This window comes from Mus caroli, unplaced genomic scaffold (genome assembly GCF_978045245.1).
Source record: "Mus caroli unplaced genomic scaffold, Mus_caroli_1 scaffold_11, whole genome shotgun sequence".
Taxonomy (NCBI): domain Eukaryota; kingdom Metazoa; phylum Chordata; class Mammalia; order Rodentia; family Muridae; genus Mus; species Mus caroli.
This window is the reverse complement of record NW_028227266.1, coordinates 120,364,491-120,379,409: the sequence shown is the minus strand read 5'-3', so window position 1 is coordinate 120,379,409 and position 14,919 is coordinate 120,364,491. Positions and strand designations below refer to the sequence as shown.

General features: G+C 50.3%; 1 protein-coding gene across 12 annotated transcripts in view; it reads right to left on the bottom strand.

Moving 5' to 3' along the window:
* Window positions 1-457: 457 nt before the first annotated feature.
* Window positions 458-14,919, bottom strand: part of Trak1 (trafficking kinesin protein 1) — a 106,336-nt gene continuing 91,874 nt past the window's right edge. For 11 of the 12 annotated variants that reach the window (XM_085828195.1, XM_085828192.1, XM_021171939.3 and 8 more), the window contains 2 exons: window positions 6,259-6,361; window positions 458-3,159 (listed from right to left, as the gene is read on the bottom strand). In XM_085828195.1, coding sequence (XP_085684321.1) covers window positions 2,397-3,159; window positions 6,259-6,361 — 866 coding nt within the window. In that variant the 3' untranslated portion in view covers window positions 458-2,396. Of the gene's footprint in view, window positions 3,160-5,055; window positions 5,149-6,258; window positions 6,362-14,919 lie in introns of all 12 variants that reach the window. The other variant, XM_085828198.1, reaches the window with a different exon arrangement.

The following is a 14,919-nucleotide window of genomic DNA, read 5'->3' as shown; positions in this document are numbered from 1 at the left end:
ATCAGCTCTGTGACTGCCTGTAGGGGACTGGCTCATAGGAGGACCAGTATGTTCACAGGATTGAATTTGTGTGGAGCAGCATACAGCCCTGAAAAGTGCATCAGGGTCCGGCAGGGAACTTGTCCATGGAATGCTATTATGTTGGAAAAGGATGGAGGGATGAGAGACTGGGGGGTATATACCTTTCATTTACCATCCCCCCAATAACAAATGCCTTCAACTCTTAAAGAGGTAAATTTCCTGATGAGAAGCTATGTACACACCAAGGCTAGAGAGATGGCTCAGGTGGAAGAGCAAATCCTGCCTTTGCAGAGGACCTGAGTTTGGTTCCTGACACCCACATTAGGCTGCTAAAAATGACCCATGACTCCAGCTCTTGGGGATCCACTGCCCTCTTCTGGCTTCTAAGGGCAATTGCATTCAGGTGGACACAGGCATACTAAGACAAGACAAAAGCTTTCCATCTTTGAGCTTGTTTTTATTGATATTCGTTAGTGAATGAAATCTTGTGGCTGATCCTGATGCATCACAACACGATGTTTTTGGTAGTGTTGCTTAATGTTGATCACCGGTTTGCTAACGATCCTATCACCACCCCTAAAGTGTCGTCGGTTCTTACACTGGTGCTTCCAGTGTGGACGGGAGGGAGGCCGCTCTGAACACGTGACGTGGTCCATCCAAGCCAAAGTTGTCACCCTCCTTTCCTCTTCTACCTACCGCTTTAAAATACATTCAAATAAAGTGTAAGTGACTGCGCGTATCTGCGGCAGCCAGGAGAGCAGAGAACGCGATGAACCAGCACTCTGTTTGGAGAATAAATAGTTTGAAATCGTGGGACTGACACTGGCTGCTTGGAGACCTTCTCAAAGCATCCTTGGTGGGCATAAGGTGACCCTCCTCCATTCAAGGAAACATCTTTTGCTGAGGGTGGGGGAGTTGTTCATGTGACAATTTCTTGTACACAGGATGCTATCCTTCCACTGATGTCTGGGGCAGGTGACCATGTGACACACAGACATACAGCCATCCTCAGACAAAAGTAAATAAATAATATACCTGGGCTGGGATCTCTCTCTCTCTCACTCTCTCACACACACACACACACACACACACACACACACACACACACACACACACAGAGGCTTGAGCTGGAAGCGGAGACAGCATGTGATTAAAATACAGCACACATGGATAATAAATAAAAATTCATAACTGCACAGGTGACAGCAGCAGGCCCAGGCCACGCTCACTTGCTCACACTTCTTCCATTCATAAGCACCTCTGATCTTTTCCTATGGGCAGAAATGGGATGAGGGGACAATGGACTTGGGGGATGAGGAGGAAACTTAATTCTAGTTTTGAAATGAGGGGACTAAAAACTGCAGCCACTGAGGGCCACGGAGCTCTACGATGTGGCCTGAGCTCCCTTCAGAGTGGAAAGGGGCCAGCAGCCATCACACTTGACACACCTTGGCTCAGGATGCCCTGAGGTGTGTTGTGACTTCGGCCCTTCCCCTCCACCATGTATAGGTTTAACAGCCCTGTCCCCTTCCCCATGATCCTATTGTTACAATGAGAACTGGTCATACATCACCCTGGCTGTGACGTTGGGTCCCAGAAATAAGCTCTGTCATTAGAGAGTTAGCGTGTGTGCCGTCTGCACTTTGGTGTCAGAACCAAGAGAAACTGCCAGTACTGAGACTTCCCTGCAAATAAAAATTTTAGAAATGGGAAGAAAAAAAAATCGATCACACAGAACACAGAGGGGCCGCCTGATGGCGCATCAGAGTGTAAATACATTCTTTTCGCGTCAGGCTCTAACCCTGACAGCTTGTGACAAAATACAAGGTAACTTCAAGTCAGAGACGGGAAAAGAAGTCTGGAGAACAGACAGTCCATCGGGGCAGGATAGTGCAGACCTTGATGAAGCTGGGCCACCTACAACTGAAAGAACAGCTCTCCGATGGCGAGCAGCCCTGTCTGTCGGCTGTCATAGGTGAGCGAGGAGACCTGTGCCACATGGCGGCTCTGTGTGCACCCTGACAGTCTTATGCAGAATTCACCAGATTCCTATCCATGGGATAAGAACAGCCTTGGGAATTTCAGTGCTTCTTAAAAGTAAGGAAGAAAGGACGCCACCTTCCCCCAAATGAGCTCAGGTGCCATCCTCACAAGATTGTGACCTTGTAGGGTTATTACTTCCTGTGGATTGGATGAGAGAGCAGACGCAAGGTCCCCAAGTCCTGTATACACACCATATGGAGTTCCACTCTTCCCCCAAGAGGCACACAATTGATCTGTCTAACTCAGGAGGAGTGGACCTCAGAGGAGACAGGGGTGTGAGTGCTCTGTCGGGGGCAGGAGGCAGGGAGCAGACAGGACAGAGATCCCCGGCCTCACCGCAAGCTAGTCTGTTTGGGGAGCTTAGCACCCATCAAGATGCCCGAGGTGAGGATCACAGGGGCTCTCATCTGCACACTGGACCCGACCATGGTGGGGAAGCTGCGATTCCGTCGGATGCCACTGGGGCACCCCAGAGGCAGGCCCTCGGGGACCAGGCCCCCAGGGACAAGAGCCTGTGCAGGCCCTGTGGGTCCACAGAGGAGAGGTCCCTGTTCCTCAGTCAAGGTAGGGATATGGGCTCGTCCTGAGTTCACCACTCTGGCCACCCCAAACCTCCTGACTTTGTCTACAAGGTTGAGGTTGGAGACAGACACATCTGTCTGGCTCTCGCTGCTCCGCACGGGCCTCTTTTCCCTCACCTCCCTCAAGATAGAGCTGGCAGGCTTGGAAGCCAGGAAGTTGTTGTAGGGAGGGCTCGTGCACTTGAACTCGAAGGAGGGCGGGGAGGCCGAGGGTGTTTGCATAGGGGAGTTTGGTGGGGTGGACGGGATCACAGCCATCCTAGGGGTGTAGGAGTGGAGGAGGGAGCCCCTGCCGGCTCTGTCCCAACTCTGGGGGTCGTACACGGCCGCTGAGATGCCTCGCTCCTTCAGCAACCATACCAGCCCCAGGGACGTGCTCATGGTTGTCGTGGACTCCCGGACATTTGTGAAAGACTCAGCCAGGCTCAGTCTCCGGGGGGTGCATGGCGTGGCCACTGGCGTGGATTTCAAGTGGCTGGTGCTGCTACAAGCCGGAGCTGGGGCAGAGTTAAGGCTGAAAGAAAGGGGGGGGGGCTGGTTATTCATGAGAAAGAACCATCAGTGGCCCGGTCGCCTGCAGGGAGTGCAGAAGAAGCTTGGGGAAGGAGAAGACACTCCCTGCTGTGCCCTGTGGAGCCTCTAATCCTCATTTTGTAGGGGGTGGGTGGGGTCTCTTACTGTGCTTCAAGTTAGGAAGCTGCGCATGGTCCCTTGCTTACCCCAGAGCCATCTGTCTCCTCTGTACATGGAGATGCAGACGCTAAGGTCAGTGGGTGTACTCAGGGCTGTACTTGGCTAGTAAGTGGACAACCCTGGACTGGAACCCACATGCGAAGCGGCCCCACCGATGTCAGGACATGACAGGAAGAGACTCTTCAGCAACCAAATTACCCCAAATAGTTCTTTTTCCAAACCTTGATCTTTCAAACCTGGGCCGTGAGTTGCAGAACTTGTTACAGGAACAGCAAAAACACAGCCAAGGCACAGGACTCAGCCTCGGCCCCGTGCTGTTCTTGCTCCCGCTTCCCACTATGCAAACACCTTGGGATGCAGTGGACTGGTCAGGGCAGGGGAAGGAAGCCACATCTAACATGATCAACCTGTCTAGGATTTGTAAGGTTCAAAGCCCATCAGAGTGTGTAACAAAGCCATATTCGTCCGTCTACCACGGCCTGATGACTGGGGAGACTTGGGAGGTCCCAGCATCTGTGATCCAGCTGGGAAAGCCACCAGAATGCAGGCAGCAGGGAGAAGTAGCAGTCTGTGCTCACAAAGCTGGCTTTCAGGGAGGTCTGCCCTGCTTCTGAGAGGGTGCAGAGGGACAAAAGGAAACCTACTGCCACTGCCTCGTGGGACTTCAGCTGGAGTGGTCAGCTTCCCTAGCAATAGGCCAGCTGAGCAGTCCCCAGAACTCAGTCATAGAACCCTCTCCCCAGGCTGCTCACGGGAAGCTCAGGCACCTTGGGCAGGCACCAACTAGAAACAGAAAGGGAACCAGGACCATCTGGAGAAGGCCCTTGGAATGATGAGATGGGGCCCCTCCCTCCCTAGATAGAGAGAGATAGAGGTGCCATGTGACCCCACATTTAGGTAGTCTCCCCACCTAACATTGGCGGGCATGGGGTGGGAGCCACAGATACAGCTCATCACACACAAGCTTGAGAGAGGAGATTCTGCAGAGTTGGGAGTACCTGGAGAGAGCGCAGCAGATCTGGGGATAAGAAGGGGGACTTGCAAAAGGCGCAGGAAAGGTTTTTGTAAATGCTGAGAGTTTCTAGGAGGTAAGAATGTTCTAGACAAGAAGGGAAATGAGTGTGGCCATTCCTACGAAGATTTTCAGGACTTCCCCCCACCCCCCCCCACCCCCACCCCCCCCCCCCAGTTGCATTTCTTCCCACCTCAGACAAGACAATCCCCTACCCCCTTACCCCTTGTAGCTCCCCTTACACCTCACTTCCAAGGTCTTTCTGCCCCGCCCCCCACATAGCTACTTCTGGGGTAAGACATACTTGGGGGCAGTCTGAGGCCTGTGGCTTCAGCCCAAAGCATACATTTAGTCATTTGGCTTCACAAGGGACATCAATGCTCTGTGGCCTTTTAAAACAACCTCCTCTAAACAAAGTCACAGGTTGGGAAGCCAGCATCTCTCAGGGGCAGCAAGGGACAGAAACAAAGCGGAAATCCAGGGACCCCATTGGGTGAAACCTTCTGTTACGCCTTCATTAGTGTTGACATTCAGCTAGTCTGGGGGGTTTAGCTGGGTTAGAATAATGGTCATGACCATGTTAACCAGGCACAACCAGAGAGACACATGGAAGCCTCCGTCCCCGGGTTAGTGGCAGCCACAGTTGCACACACAGCTCCTTGGGCGTGGCCCTGCAGGAGCAGGCTCCATTGGCCGTGTGCTCACCCCCTGCCTTGCCCGTGGGCTCAGACTTTCTGCCCTATATCTCCTCTCAGCTCAACAGGGCATATTGCTGCTTCGTCGTCATCCTCACAAGACCTGTGGAAAATTATTCATAGTTTAAGGTGCTCCCAGGGGTGGCCGCCCCGGCTGAGCTGGCCCTCCTCACCTCCCTCCCTGACTCCATCCATCAACTCTAGGATCTAATTTGACTGTGTCACAAAGAAAGTGGGGGGGTGAGGGGGTGGGGGGTGGATGTCACTCTTCTGTGTTCTAAGATACCATTCTCCCTTTTTCCTGGAAGGCAAGGAGGGAAGCCAGATGGCTGACATCAGGTCAAACAGACCAACATCATTCCAGATGGTACACGGGACAGAGACAAGCCACCACACTGGGCACGTGGCTTCGCCATACTGTGTTTGACACTGGCCATTAGAGTTTGGCTGTGACATGTGGCTCCTGGAGTCTGCTCCAGGGAGATGAAAGGCTTCTATAGAGCTCAGTAACTCTACCGTGAAAGAACTCCACTCTCCGTTGGCAAGCTCAGAGAGAGCAACACCAACTCAGCCCCAGGGCCTGCGGAGATGGTGGCTTCAGCCATCTAAGGAGAGCCCAAAGAATCGACATCACAGCTACAGAGGGGGCAGTGAAAAGAGGTTTCCCAGCCCCCATCTACCCTAGATCTGAACAAACAAGGCCTAGGTTCAGAAAGAAAGATGGGACCCAGAACAGGTGTCCACAGATGCCTGTAAGATGCTTAAGCCTGTTGGGTTTGGCTCTCTGTGTGCATCTGTGTATGCGTATGAGTGCACACATGCATGCAGTGCCAGAGGTCAACCTTAGGTATTGCTCCTTATCTACCTTGTGTTTGAGACAGGATAGTCTCTCTCAGCAAGCAGGCTAGGCTGGCTAGCCAGTTAACTCTAAGGTGTCTATCCACAGGTGAATACAAGGCCTCGCTTTTTTTTTTTTTAATGTGATGGAGTTCAAACTCAGGTCCCTATATCTGTAATTGTCTGCTTTTTTTTTTCTTCCTTGACAAAAGTCTCACTATGTAGGCTGGCCTACAGAGATTAAAGGTGTGCAACACCACACCTGGCTTGGAATCAGCCTTTGAATGAACCTCCTGACCTTCATCATGAGGTCTTGTGAGAAAGTTGGGTCCTGGACTTGTCCCGTTCCCACCCACTCTGGGGCCACAGTCCTTACCTTGGCGTGACCCGAGTGAGCTCGTCTGAAGGGTGCAGGATGCGGCAGGTGGTAAAGGTGAAAGTTGAGTTGGTCTGTGACATGCACTTCCCAGGGTGGTGCGCTAGACCGGGAGAAGAAGGAGAACAAACGATTCCTCGAACCCATTATAAACCGCAAGGGAGGCTAATGTCCAGCAGGACCCTCCACAGGTGTGAGTGGCGATGGGCTACCTTGTCAACTGGATCTGGGCGTGGAAGTCGAGACACCAATGTTCTGGACTGAAGGTGGCCTCTCAAAAATAACCATGTTTTTGAGCACTGGTCTGCAGAGCATCAAATCCCAGCTTCCGGCCCAATCCAGACAGGGTTCCTCATTCGACTTCTTGGACCAGTAGTGGATCCAGTTCTCGGGGGACCGGGGAGTGCCAAGGAGGCTTAAATTTAGTTTTTCACCACAGAGCTCAGATCTGCCTTCTTCTAGCATGCTTGTTGTGTATTTCTTTACAGTGACAAGCTGGTGCCAATGCTCTGCCCAGAGGAAGGGGGAGTGGGCAGGGAGAGGTACTTAGCTCCTGAAAGCAGGCAAGGTTCACACAGCTCCCTTTTCTGTTCACACAAAAGGGGCTCAGGGAAGCTGGCTCCACTACTGTCCAGACACCTGTGACGATCGTGGTGGGACATGTCTTCAGCAGCCTTAGCAACAACAGGTAGGAGTTCCCAGGCCCAGTCTGGTCTGACTACGCCCTCGTCACTGCCCCGCATGCTGGCAGCTTTCTTTAGCACGGTCTCTAAGACACCCATTTTTACTAGAACTGAGACAAGATGGTGTCCTTTGAATGCTCCAAGGTGTTGTTGTTAAGGCAGCTGATGACCACGGTTGGAGCAAAGCAAATCAGGACCATGCACCAGAGAGCCAATGAAGGAGCAGGGAGAGAATCTACGACGACGTCATGATTGTCAAGGTCATCCTAACTCATAACTTGGGCATCAAGGGAAAAGAAAAAGCAAGTGGGTGTTGTGGGAGGGAGGAAGGGTGTGTGCATCAAATCCCATGCAGGATAAAATCATGAGACGAGGTACCCAACCCACTGCCCAGCCCTGCAGCAGCTCAGCCCCCAGAGACCTCCTGGGAAAAGTCTCCAGACCCCAGAGGCCAGGAAACTCAAAGGTTATGAAGATTCAACTATGAGAATCTTTCTCTTAGGTTTGAAAATTAAAAAAAAAATTAAAAAAAAAATAATCTGGCTTTGTGTTAAAAGAAAACTAAAAACTAAATGAAGCAAACAAGAAAAAAACCAAAAAACAAAAACAAAGGAGTGGGTGGAGAGTCGGCTAGAAACACACCACAGGGGGACAAAGTCAGAGCACAAAAATAGTGATGGTGTCCAGAAGAGAAGGGGAGCTTGGCCTCGTGCCTGCTGGTGGTGTGACCCAGCTGTGTGTCCCACGAGGGCTGGGTGACAGACACCTGGGGTGGCAGCCAGCACTGAGACCACAAGCAGAGGCTTGGCGGGAGGCACAGAAAGACACACAAGCAAATGAAGCACGGGAACTGCCTCTGTGAACCATGGCTTTAGCATTGGATGTGAGTGGAGGCTCCTGAGCTCGGGTAACCGAGAAGGTGCTGCGGGGCGCCAACAAAAAAGGACCAAGCTATGAAGAAAAGGTCAGCCAGACAATCACAAGTCTTGGACAGCGACAAAGTCCAGGAACAAAACCAACAGGAAGCCTGGGAGGAAGGGTTATTGGGAAAGACAGAAAGGGAAAGGGGCAAGCAGATCATTAAGACAATGGCAGTAGCAGGAACACTAACAATAACAACTCAACAAGGCAAGGCGGGATTAGAATCAGAAGTGCAGCCCCCATCTGGACACACAGAGAGACTATGCAGCTGCCCCGCCCTAACCCATTAGGTGTGCAATCTCCGAGGAGGTCATTTTAGAGATGGAGTTGAATCATCGGAAGGAAAACCCATCCCATCCAAATGGGTTTGGGAGAGAGGAGAAGGCTGCTAAAAATTCACACACACCCCCCTCCCCAGGAACAACGGACAGCTTTGAAGATCAAGAGGATTGATTGTCTGAAGAGCCAAAGCCAGAGAGATTCGGCCCCTCCACAATACCACTGGGATGCCTGGGTGCTCGAACTCTCGGTGTCACCACGGACTGCCGGGACGCAGCTGTGCCTCCCTTCCTTGGGACACAATATAGAGACAGTGAGTTTCACTGGGAAGGACTCCCCACAGCCCCTCCTGTTTGTCCCAGAGAAGCAAAACATTGAATCCTCAAGCCACCAAGCTTTGACAGTGAGAGACACGAAACACCCTTTGCAGAGCTGGGGCTTGGGTTCAGAACCGGAGTCACCAAGACCATGTTGCACACTGCCTCACAGGCCTCGGGTTGAGGGTACAAAGGGCAGGGTTCCTTGGAATGACTACTCCAACTTCCTGGTGAAGTCCTTATTCTTGTCTGATGCCACGCACTCCGGTTGAGTCAGCTTGACAGGCGGAGGCTTGGAAGTTATCTCATGAGGGAGAGAATTTCACGGAAACTCCCTCCTGGAGTCTGGCGTCCTTTCTAACCCATAAATTAATTTTCCATTCCTGAGTTAGTCTAGTGTATGGATCCACGTGCTCTCTATTAAGCATTACCCTATTATAAGTGCCTTTTAAGATTGAATTCTGACATAGCTAAAGCCTCCCCCAGTGTTCCAAGACCCCAGATAACAGCAAGGAAGTTTAACCTATTCAGTAACTAATTAAGCATTAAAATAGACGAGGCCATTAGCTCAGCTGGTCTGCAGAAAGAGCCTGGGAATCTCACTGAGATAGAAATCCTTAGTACAGGCTACATTCCATACCTAAAGCAAGCTGGTGTACTCTCCTGACAAATGGGGATTCTCCAGATAAGAATTAGCAAGACCTAGGAATTTCGGGGTCCGTGACACTACATTATTCTTGAGGCCTGCCAAGAGTAATAACCCCCTGGTGGTATTAACACTAAAGTGTGAAATTCTTGCCTGTCACTAGGCTGATCCTAGGCAGGGCTGCTAATCTCTATTGTAAACATCTATTTGATTCCTGCAAATTCCTTTCGCAGTCATTCCCTTGTATCTAGTAAATTTCAGTGTACCTTGTCTGATGTGATTTGTAACCCCTGATATTCTCTGTATTATAAAAAAGTCTGATGCTCGACCTGACAATACATTCAGATTCAACACCTCTCCTGTGTGTGTCTGTTTGTCAATTAATCCTACGCTTTGCCCACTTGCCCGAGAGACCCGTTCCACGCAGACACAGGGACCCAGAGGGTCTGCGGCAGTCTGAGCCTGACTGGAGGGCTTCCAGCTTAAGGGGGATGGATGGACAGATACCACAGTTGATCACAGCCTAGAGCTTCGTGGCAGGTGTCCAGCAGGTTCTAGGTTACTGTGATTGAGCCAGCCAGGCACTTCCAGAAGTCCAGTCCTGTGCTAATTTGGGCTTCGTGCTCAATAAGATGAGAGCCCACTCTGTTCAACTACCTGACCACTAAGAGTGCGCTCATCATTTTATATAGAGATGGATTTTTCTTTAATTTAACAACCCTAAACCTTTTGTTTAGTTCTTCTTTCTCCTGATGTTGCTGCAAGCACTGGCAAGCTTTAAAATCAACTAAACCTTGGTTATCAGAGATCTACAGGGGGTGAAGCACAGGTGAGTTGTGTATCACAGGCCAGCACTCCCTTCGTCCAGCTTGTTGAAAGGCATGGGAAAGGCGAGACCCACTCTGTTCTTGGTTTGCTGATGTAGCCTGAGTGTTTCTGCTTGGAGTGGAGGCACCTAGGAAATGACACTGCCTTCTTGCCCATGGCCAGGACCCAGGGTGGGTCCCTGACACATCCCTGAGTCTCTAACAGAGTTGGGAGGTGTCTGCATCAACCAGGGGGAGCTGCTGCACTACAGAGTGTGTAGGCTTCCCAGGATAAAATGCAGAGAGGAGATGGACCCTGGTGTGGCTCAGGTGCTCTGCTAAGCTCAGGGACCCTGCAGGAACTGACAGATGATGGGACTCTGCCCACTTGGGCAGCCACGTTCAAACACACGTTTTGTGCAGTCCTTAGTAATTTTTATCCTCTGTGAGGGAGGGCAAGCTGACGTGCTCTGGAGTAACCATTTTCCCCTCTGAACGACACCCTAGAAGCCAGTCGTTAAAGGAACACCCAAGGGGGCTGTTCAGAGGCACTGAAGCCTGTTGCTTGGAGTTTTGAGAGGTGACACACACTGAGGCTACTCCACAGACCCTTGAGAATGGGGAGGCGCTGGCTCTGCTCACACTCATACTAGGTCTTGTATTGAGACAAGGGCTCATGTGTTCCAGAGCTCACTATGTAGCCAAGGATGGCCTTGAACATCTGACCTTCCTGACTCTACCTCCCAAGTGTTAGGAGTATAAGCGTACACCACTCCTGGTTTATACAGTGCTAGGGATGGAACCCAGGACTTCATGCACACTAAACAAGTGTTCTACCCACGGAAAAACATTGTCAGCCTAAGCTTGCTTATTTAAGATCACATAAATAATTTCTAAAAATGTCAAAAAATTTTTTTAAATGTATCTGAAAATCTTGCAAAAGGGACCTCATCTTTACAGGGCACAGAGTGTATTCTATACTCACTCTGTGGGGCGCAGACAACTGGATGAAAGAAGGAAGTGTACCCTACTTTCCTGACTTGACCATGGGGGTGTGAAGCGGTCATGTGAGCTGGACCTGCTGTGCACTATGATCTCACACACACACACACACACACACAGCCACTGTATCAATAGTGGCACCCAGGAGCAGCCTTTCCTACCAAACAAAGCAAAGCTGCCATCTTCAGAACTGAAAGGCCTGGCTTGAGTCGAGCCCTAAGAACACGAGCAGGTTTCTGGGTTTTGTCTTTAAGGATGCCCAGCGGATGACAACTGTGTCCTGCTCAGGAACAGAAAGCTGCCTTCCCAATACATGAGATTCATTTTCATGACCCAGATGAAGGCAATCTTATAGAATTCTTCCTAAAAAGACAGGCACCGGGGCACAGAAAGATGTTTCATAATGTAACAGTGCCTATGAAAGATCATAGACAGAGAGAGCCCTGTACAGCCATGTGCCCAACAGTCATGTCCCAGAAAGCAGAGGGAAGGAACTGCGTGATTACCTGTGCTTGCCTTGGCACAGGGACACTGTTACACTGACTTCAAAGGAGACTTATACAAAACGTCTTATTTTGATATACAGTCTTGTTATGTAGCTCAGGCTAGCCTCTGAATTCATCATCCTCCGGTCTCAGATGCCTAAGTGCCTGGATGACAGATGTTTGTCCCACCCTTAAGCTAAGAGTGGTTTTAAACTATTCATTGTTATTCCTTTATTGGCAAAGCTTCCTAAGGTCTTAGCTTCTGGCTTCCCCATTTTTCTCTGCTCCCTGAGAGTTTCTTTGATTAGCCCTAGTCAGGTCCTGTAGCTCTGTGAAGGCCCCCGGCTCCCCGCCCATTAGGCCTCAGTCTGGTAGATTTTCTGGAAGGTTCCAATGTGGAGACTGAATAGAATCAGAATCATAAGATCATTTTTCTGATTTGGCACAACTGATATTTATAGTTCTTGCGAACTTAAGCATTCTATTCACATCATAGCAAACTGTTGTCTGTTTCATTACAAAAAAAAAATATATATGTGCATTAGGAGACAACCCACTTCGTTGCATCCCGCAGAGAGGGCAGGCAAAGCTGCTTCGTGACTCTGAGGCATCCTCTTGAGGAAAGAAAGTTTCAGAGCACAGTGGAACTGTCAACGGGGTAAATGCAAAACTCTTCCCTGGATCTTTTTGTACCAACGAGGCCCAACTCCGTGGCCCTCACTGCTCATCCTCCCTTCTGGGGCTGACACAGAGAGGCCAGAGAGCCTCTTCACCTGCTTGGGGAGGTTGGAGAGCATGTCTCCCATTGTTCTCAAGGCGGTGGCTGCCTGTCGGAACATCTCTTATAAATGTCTGCTCATAAAGGCCTCTCCACACAGATCTCTCTAGAGCCTGCTCTGTCCAGTTTGGAGGAATCAGCTCCTCCCTCCCTTCCCCTGCCCTCCTTCCGGGTTGCAGCTGGCCTGTTCTCAGTTCACCAAATGCTCTTAGAAAGAGGCTGGGACTTTCTTAGCCTGTCTTAACCAGGTGGGTGTGAGCAGAGCATTCACTCTGTATGGACGTAGGGATGCAAAGCCAGGGCCTGGAAAATGTTCCCATCCCATGTGGAACACGGGAAGGAAGTTCCTTCTGCCAAAGATACCAGAACCTTCCAGACCCATGGGGTCACTTGTCCAGCTCCTACATACATACAAGTCCATCTGTCCATCTTCTGTGGGTAGTGGTGAGGCTGGGTGGGACAGAATCAAGGAGTAGAGCTTTGCTCCCTCAGGGCACTGCTGTGTGACAGAGCAAGAGATGGGCTTCCCTGGCCGGGCCTCCTCCTTTCTGTGGAGGGCTATTCTTTTGATCCCTTCACCCTGAGCACAGCTCGGATCTCTGTGTTGGTGAAGAAGCAGCAAAAAGCTATTTCTTGGCTTCTGCCTCTGGCATCCTGGGGCTTGAGATACAAGAGACCTTCAGTGGCCTGTTTTGAATGAGTGCAGTTTTCATAGTCTACACTGGTGTCAGGATCTTGGGGCCAGTTGTGAGCCATGTGCACTGCAGGGGACAGAAGTGGATACAGCCCAGGGGTCTTCATGAGCCAGTCTCCATGACACACAAGCCGATCTTTCAGTTCATCTCTGGTGCCGGCTTAATCCCATCTTTCCTTCCACTGTGAATCTTCAGGAGAATTTAACTGAGCTAAATCCTGTAGTGCATTCCACCAACAAGCTACCAATAGAGCTTAATCAATAGAGCTTAATCAATAGAGCTTAACCAACCTCTTCCCACATGCCGGTTGTCCCTGGCCCCAGCCATAAACTAAAATACTGGGTCCTGGCAGGGCCAGGTGGTGACTATCCTGAAAAATATGCTTCCTGTGTAAATCTAGAACATAAGCAATCATTAAAATGAAGTAAAACTAGGACCTAAAAGTTGTTTTCAACCGTCTGTTTTAATCTTCTAGGTAATTTACAACACAACAGCATAGGGCCATCCTTCATCAGACATGGGATTAAAGAGAAAAAAAAAATCAAATGGTGCTTCAAAAGACACACTCAAACACACTAATAAAAACATCTACGAGGTGAGTCTTCCCACTCTTCGGCCCTGCTCAGTATCAGCTGTAATCCTAACTGCCTTCGGATTCAAACTTCTTTCCTCTGACCCCTTCCCAGGTACACAGCAGCTCTTGGGAGCACAGGGACCAGGTCATTGGGACAGAAATCCCAAGACCAGAGCTCCAGGTCTTCCCACGAGACTCACCAGCCTTTAGCCACCCCCTCCCAGGACTGTGCATAAAGAGCATTTGGGGTATCCAGTGTAACTTGGGGTGTCTTAGACTTCTACTCCTAACAGCAGATGGTTCTGTCACTCATCAGAGAAAAGGAGCTATCCTGCCCTGCCACCCTGCCACTGTGTGGCTCTGCATCCCCTCTCTCCGCATGGTGCTTCTAGAGAAGAGCTCCCTCCGGGAAAACAAGCGCTACAGAGCTCTCCCGTCAGCGGGACAACGCCTTTCCTGAAAGGCCCTGAACAAACTGATCAGCTGTGCTTGGAATGCACACCTGGAGCCTGATTCTTTACAAACTCTGCTCTGTGTGTGTTTGGCGCTCCTCAAATCAAGTTGTTGGGAGAACGTGCTGGCAGGTTCAGCAAGAGGTAGGACGCTAGGCAAGAAGGGCCACTGTTAGGAGGGGCAGAGGTTGGGCCTTGGGTCCTCATAGCCAGGACTCTCGCCCTCTGACCTCTCAGGGCAGATCTTGGTACAATGAATTATATTCTTTCTGAATGACTTTCCTAAGATGCACCTGGGGAAGGGATTTGTCCTTCAACTTCCAGGACTGGCATTCTAGCTAGGAGGGATAGATGTGACCTTTGACACCTACCCTTATAGCCACGGAAGTCAGCCAGACACAGGTATGGTGCTGTCTGCCTTCGGATGGACCCAGTGCTGATAACAAAGGGAGATTTGAAACTACAGGCTGCGGTCCAGTCATTTGGTATTGAGCCTGAGATCCTCCTGCCTCAGCTTCCTGGGAATTATGAGTCTATCCCACCAGGCCTAATTGAGTCTGTGGACCTCACAGGATAAATGTCTTCATTTCCTCCGCGTCACTTGCTAACTTACTTTTAAAAACTCAAAACATGGGCCGGGCGTGGTGGCGCACACCTTTAATCCCAGCACTCCGGAGGCAGAGGTAGGTGGATTTCTGAGTTCGAGGCCAGCCTGGTCTACAAAGTGAGTTCCAGGACAGCCAGCCAAGGCTATATAGAGAAACCCTGTCTCGAAAAACCAAAAAAAAAAAAAAAAAAAAAAAAAAAAAAAAAAAAAAAAAAAACTCAAAACATAAATTCTGTGATGACACCTCTAAGGTTGACATTTAAAGAAACAGTTGGTCCAGGTTGGGCCCTTAGACCATGGCTGCCTGTAATTAACCTGGGGGGCGGGGGTATGAGACACCACCGAAACCTTCATTCTACCTCAGCTTTCACAACAAGCCAAGTGTCAGGGCCTCTTAAAATTATGAGGCGGAAAGA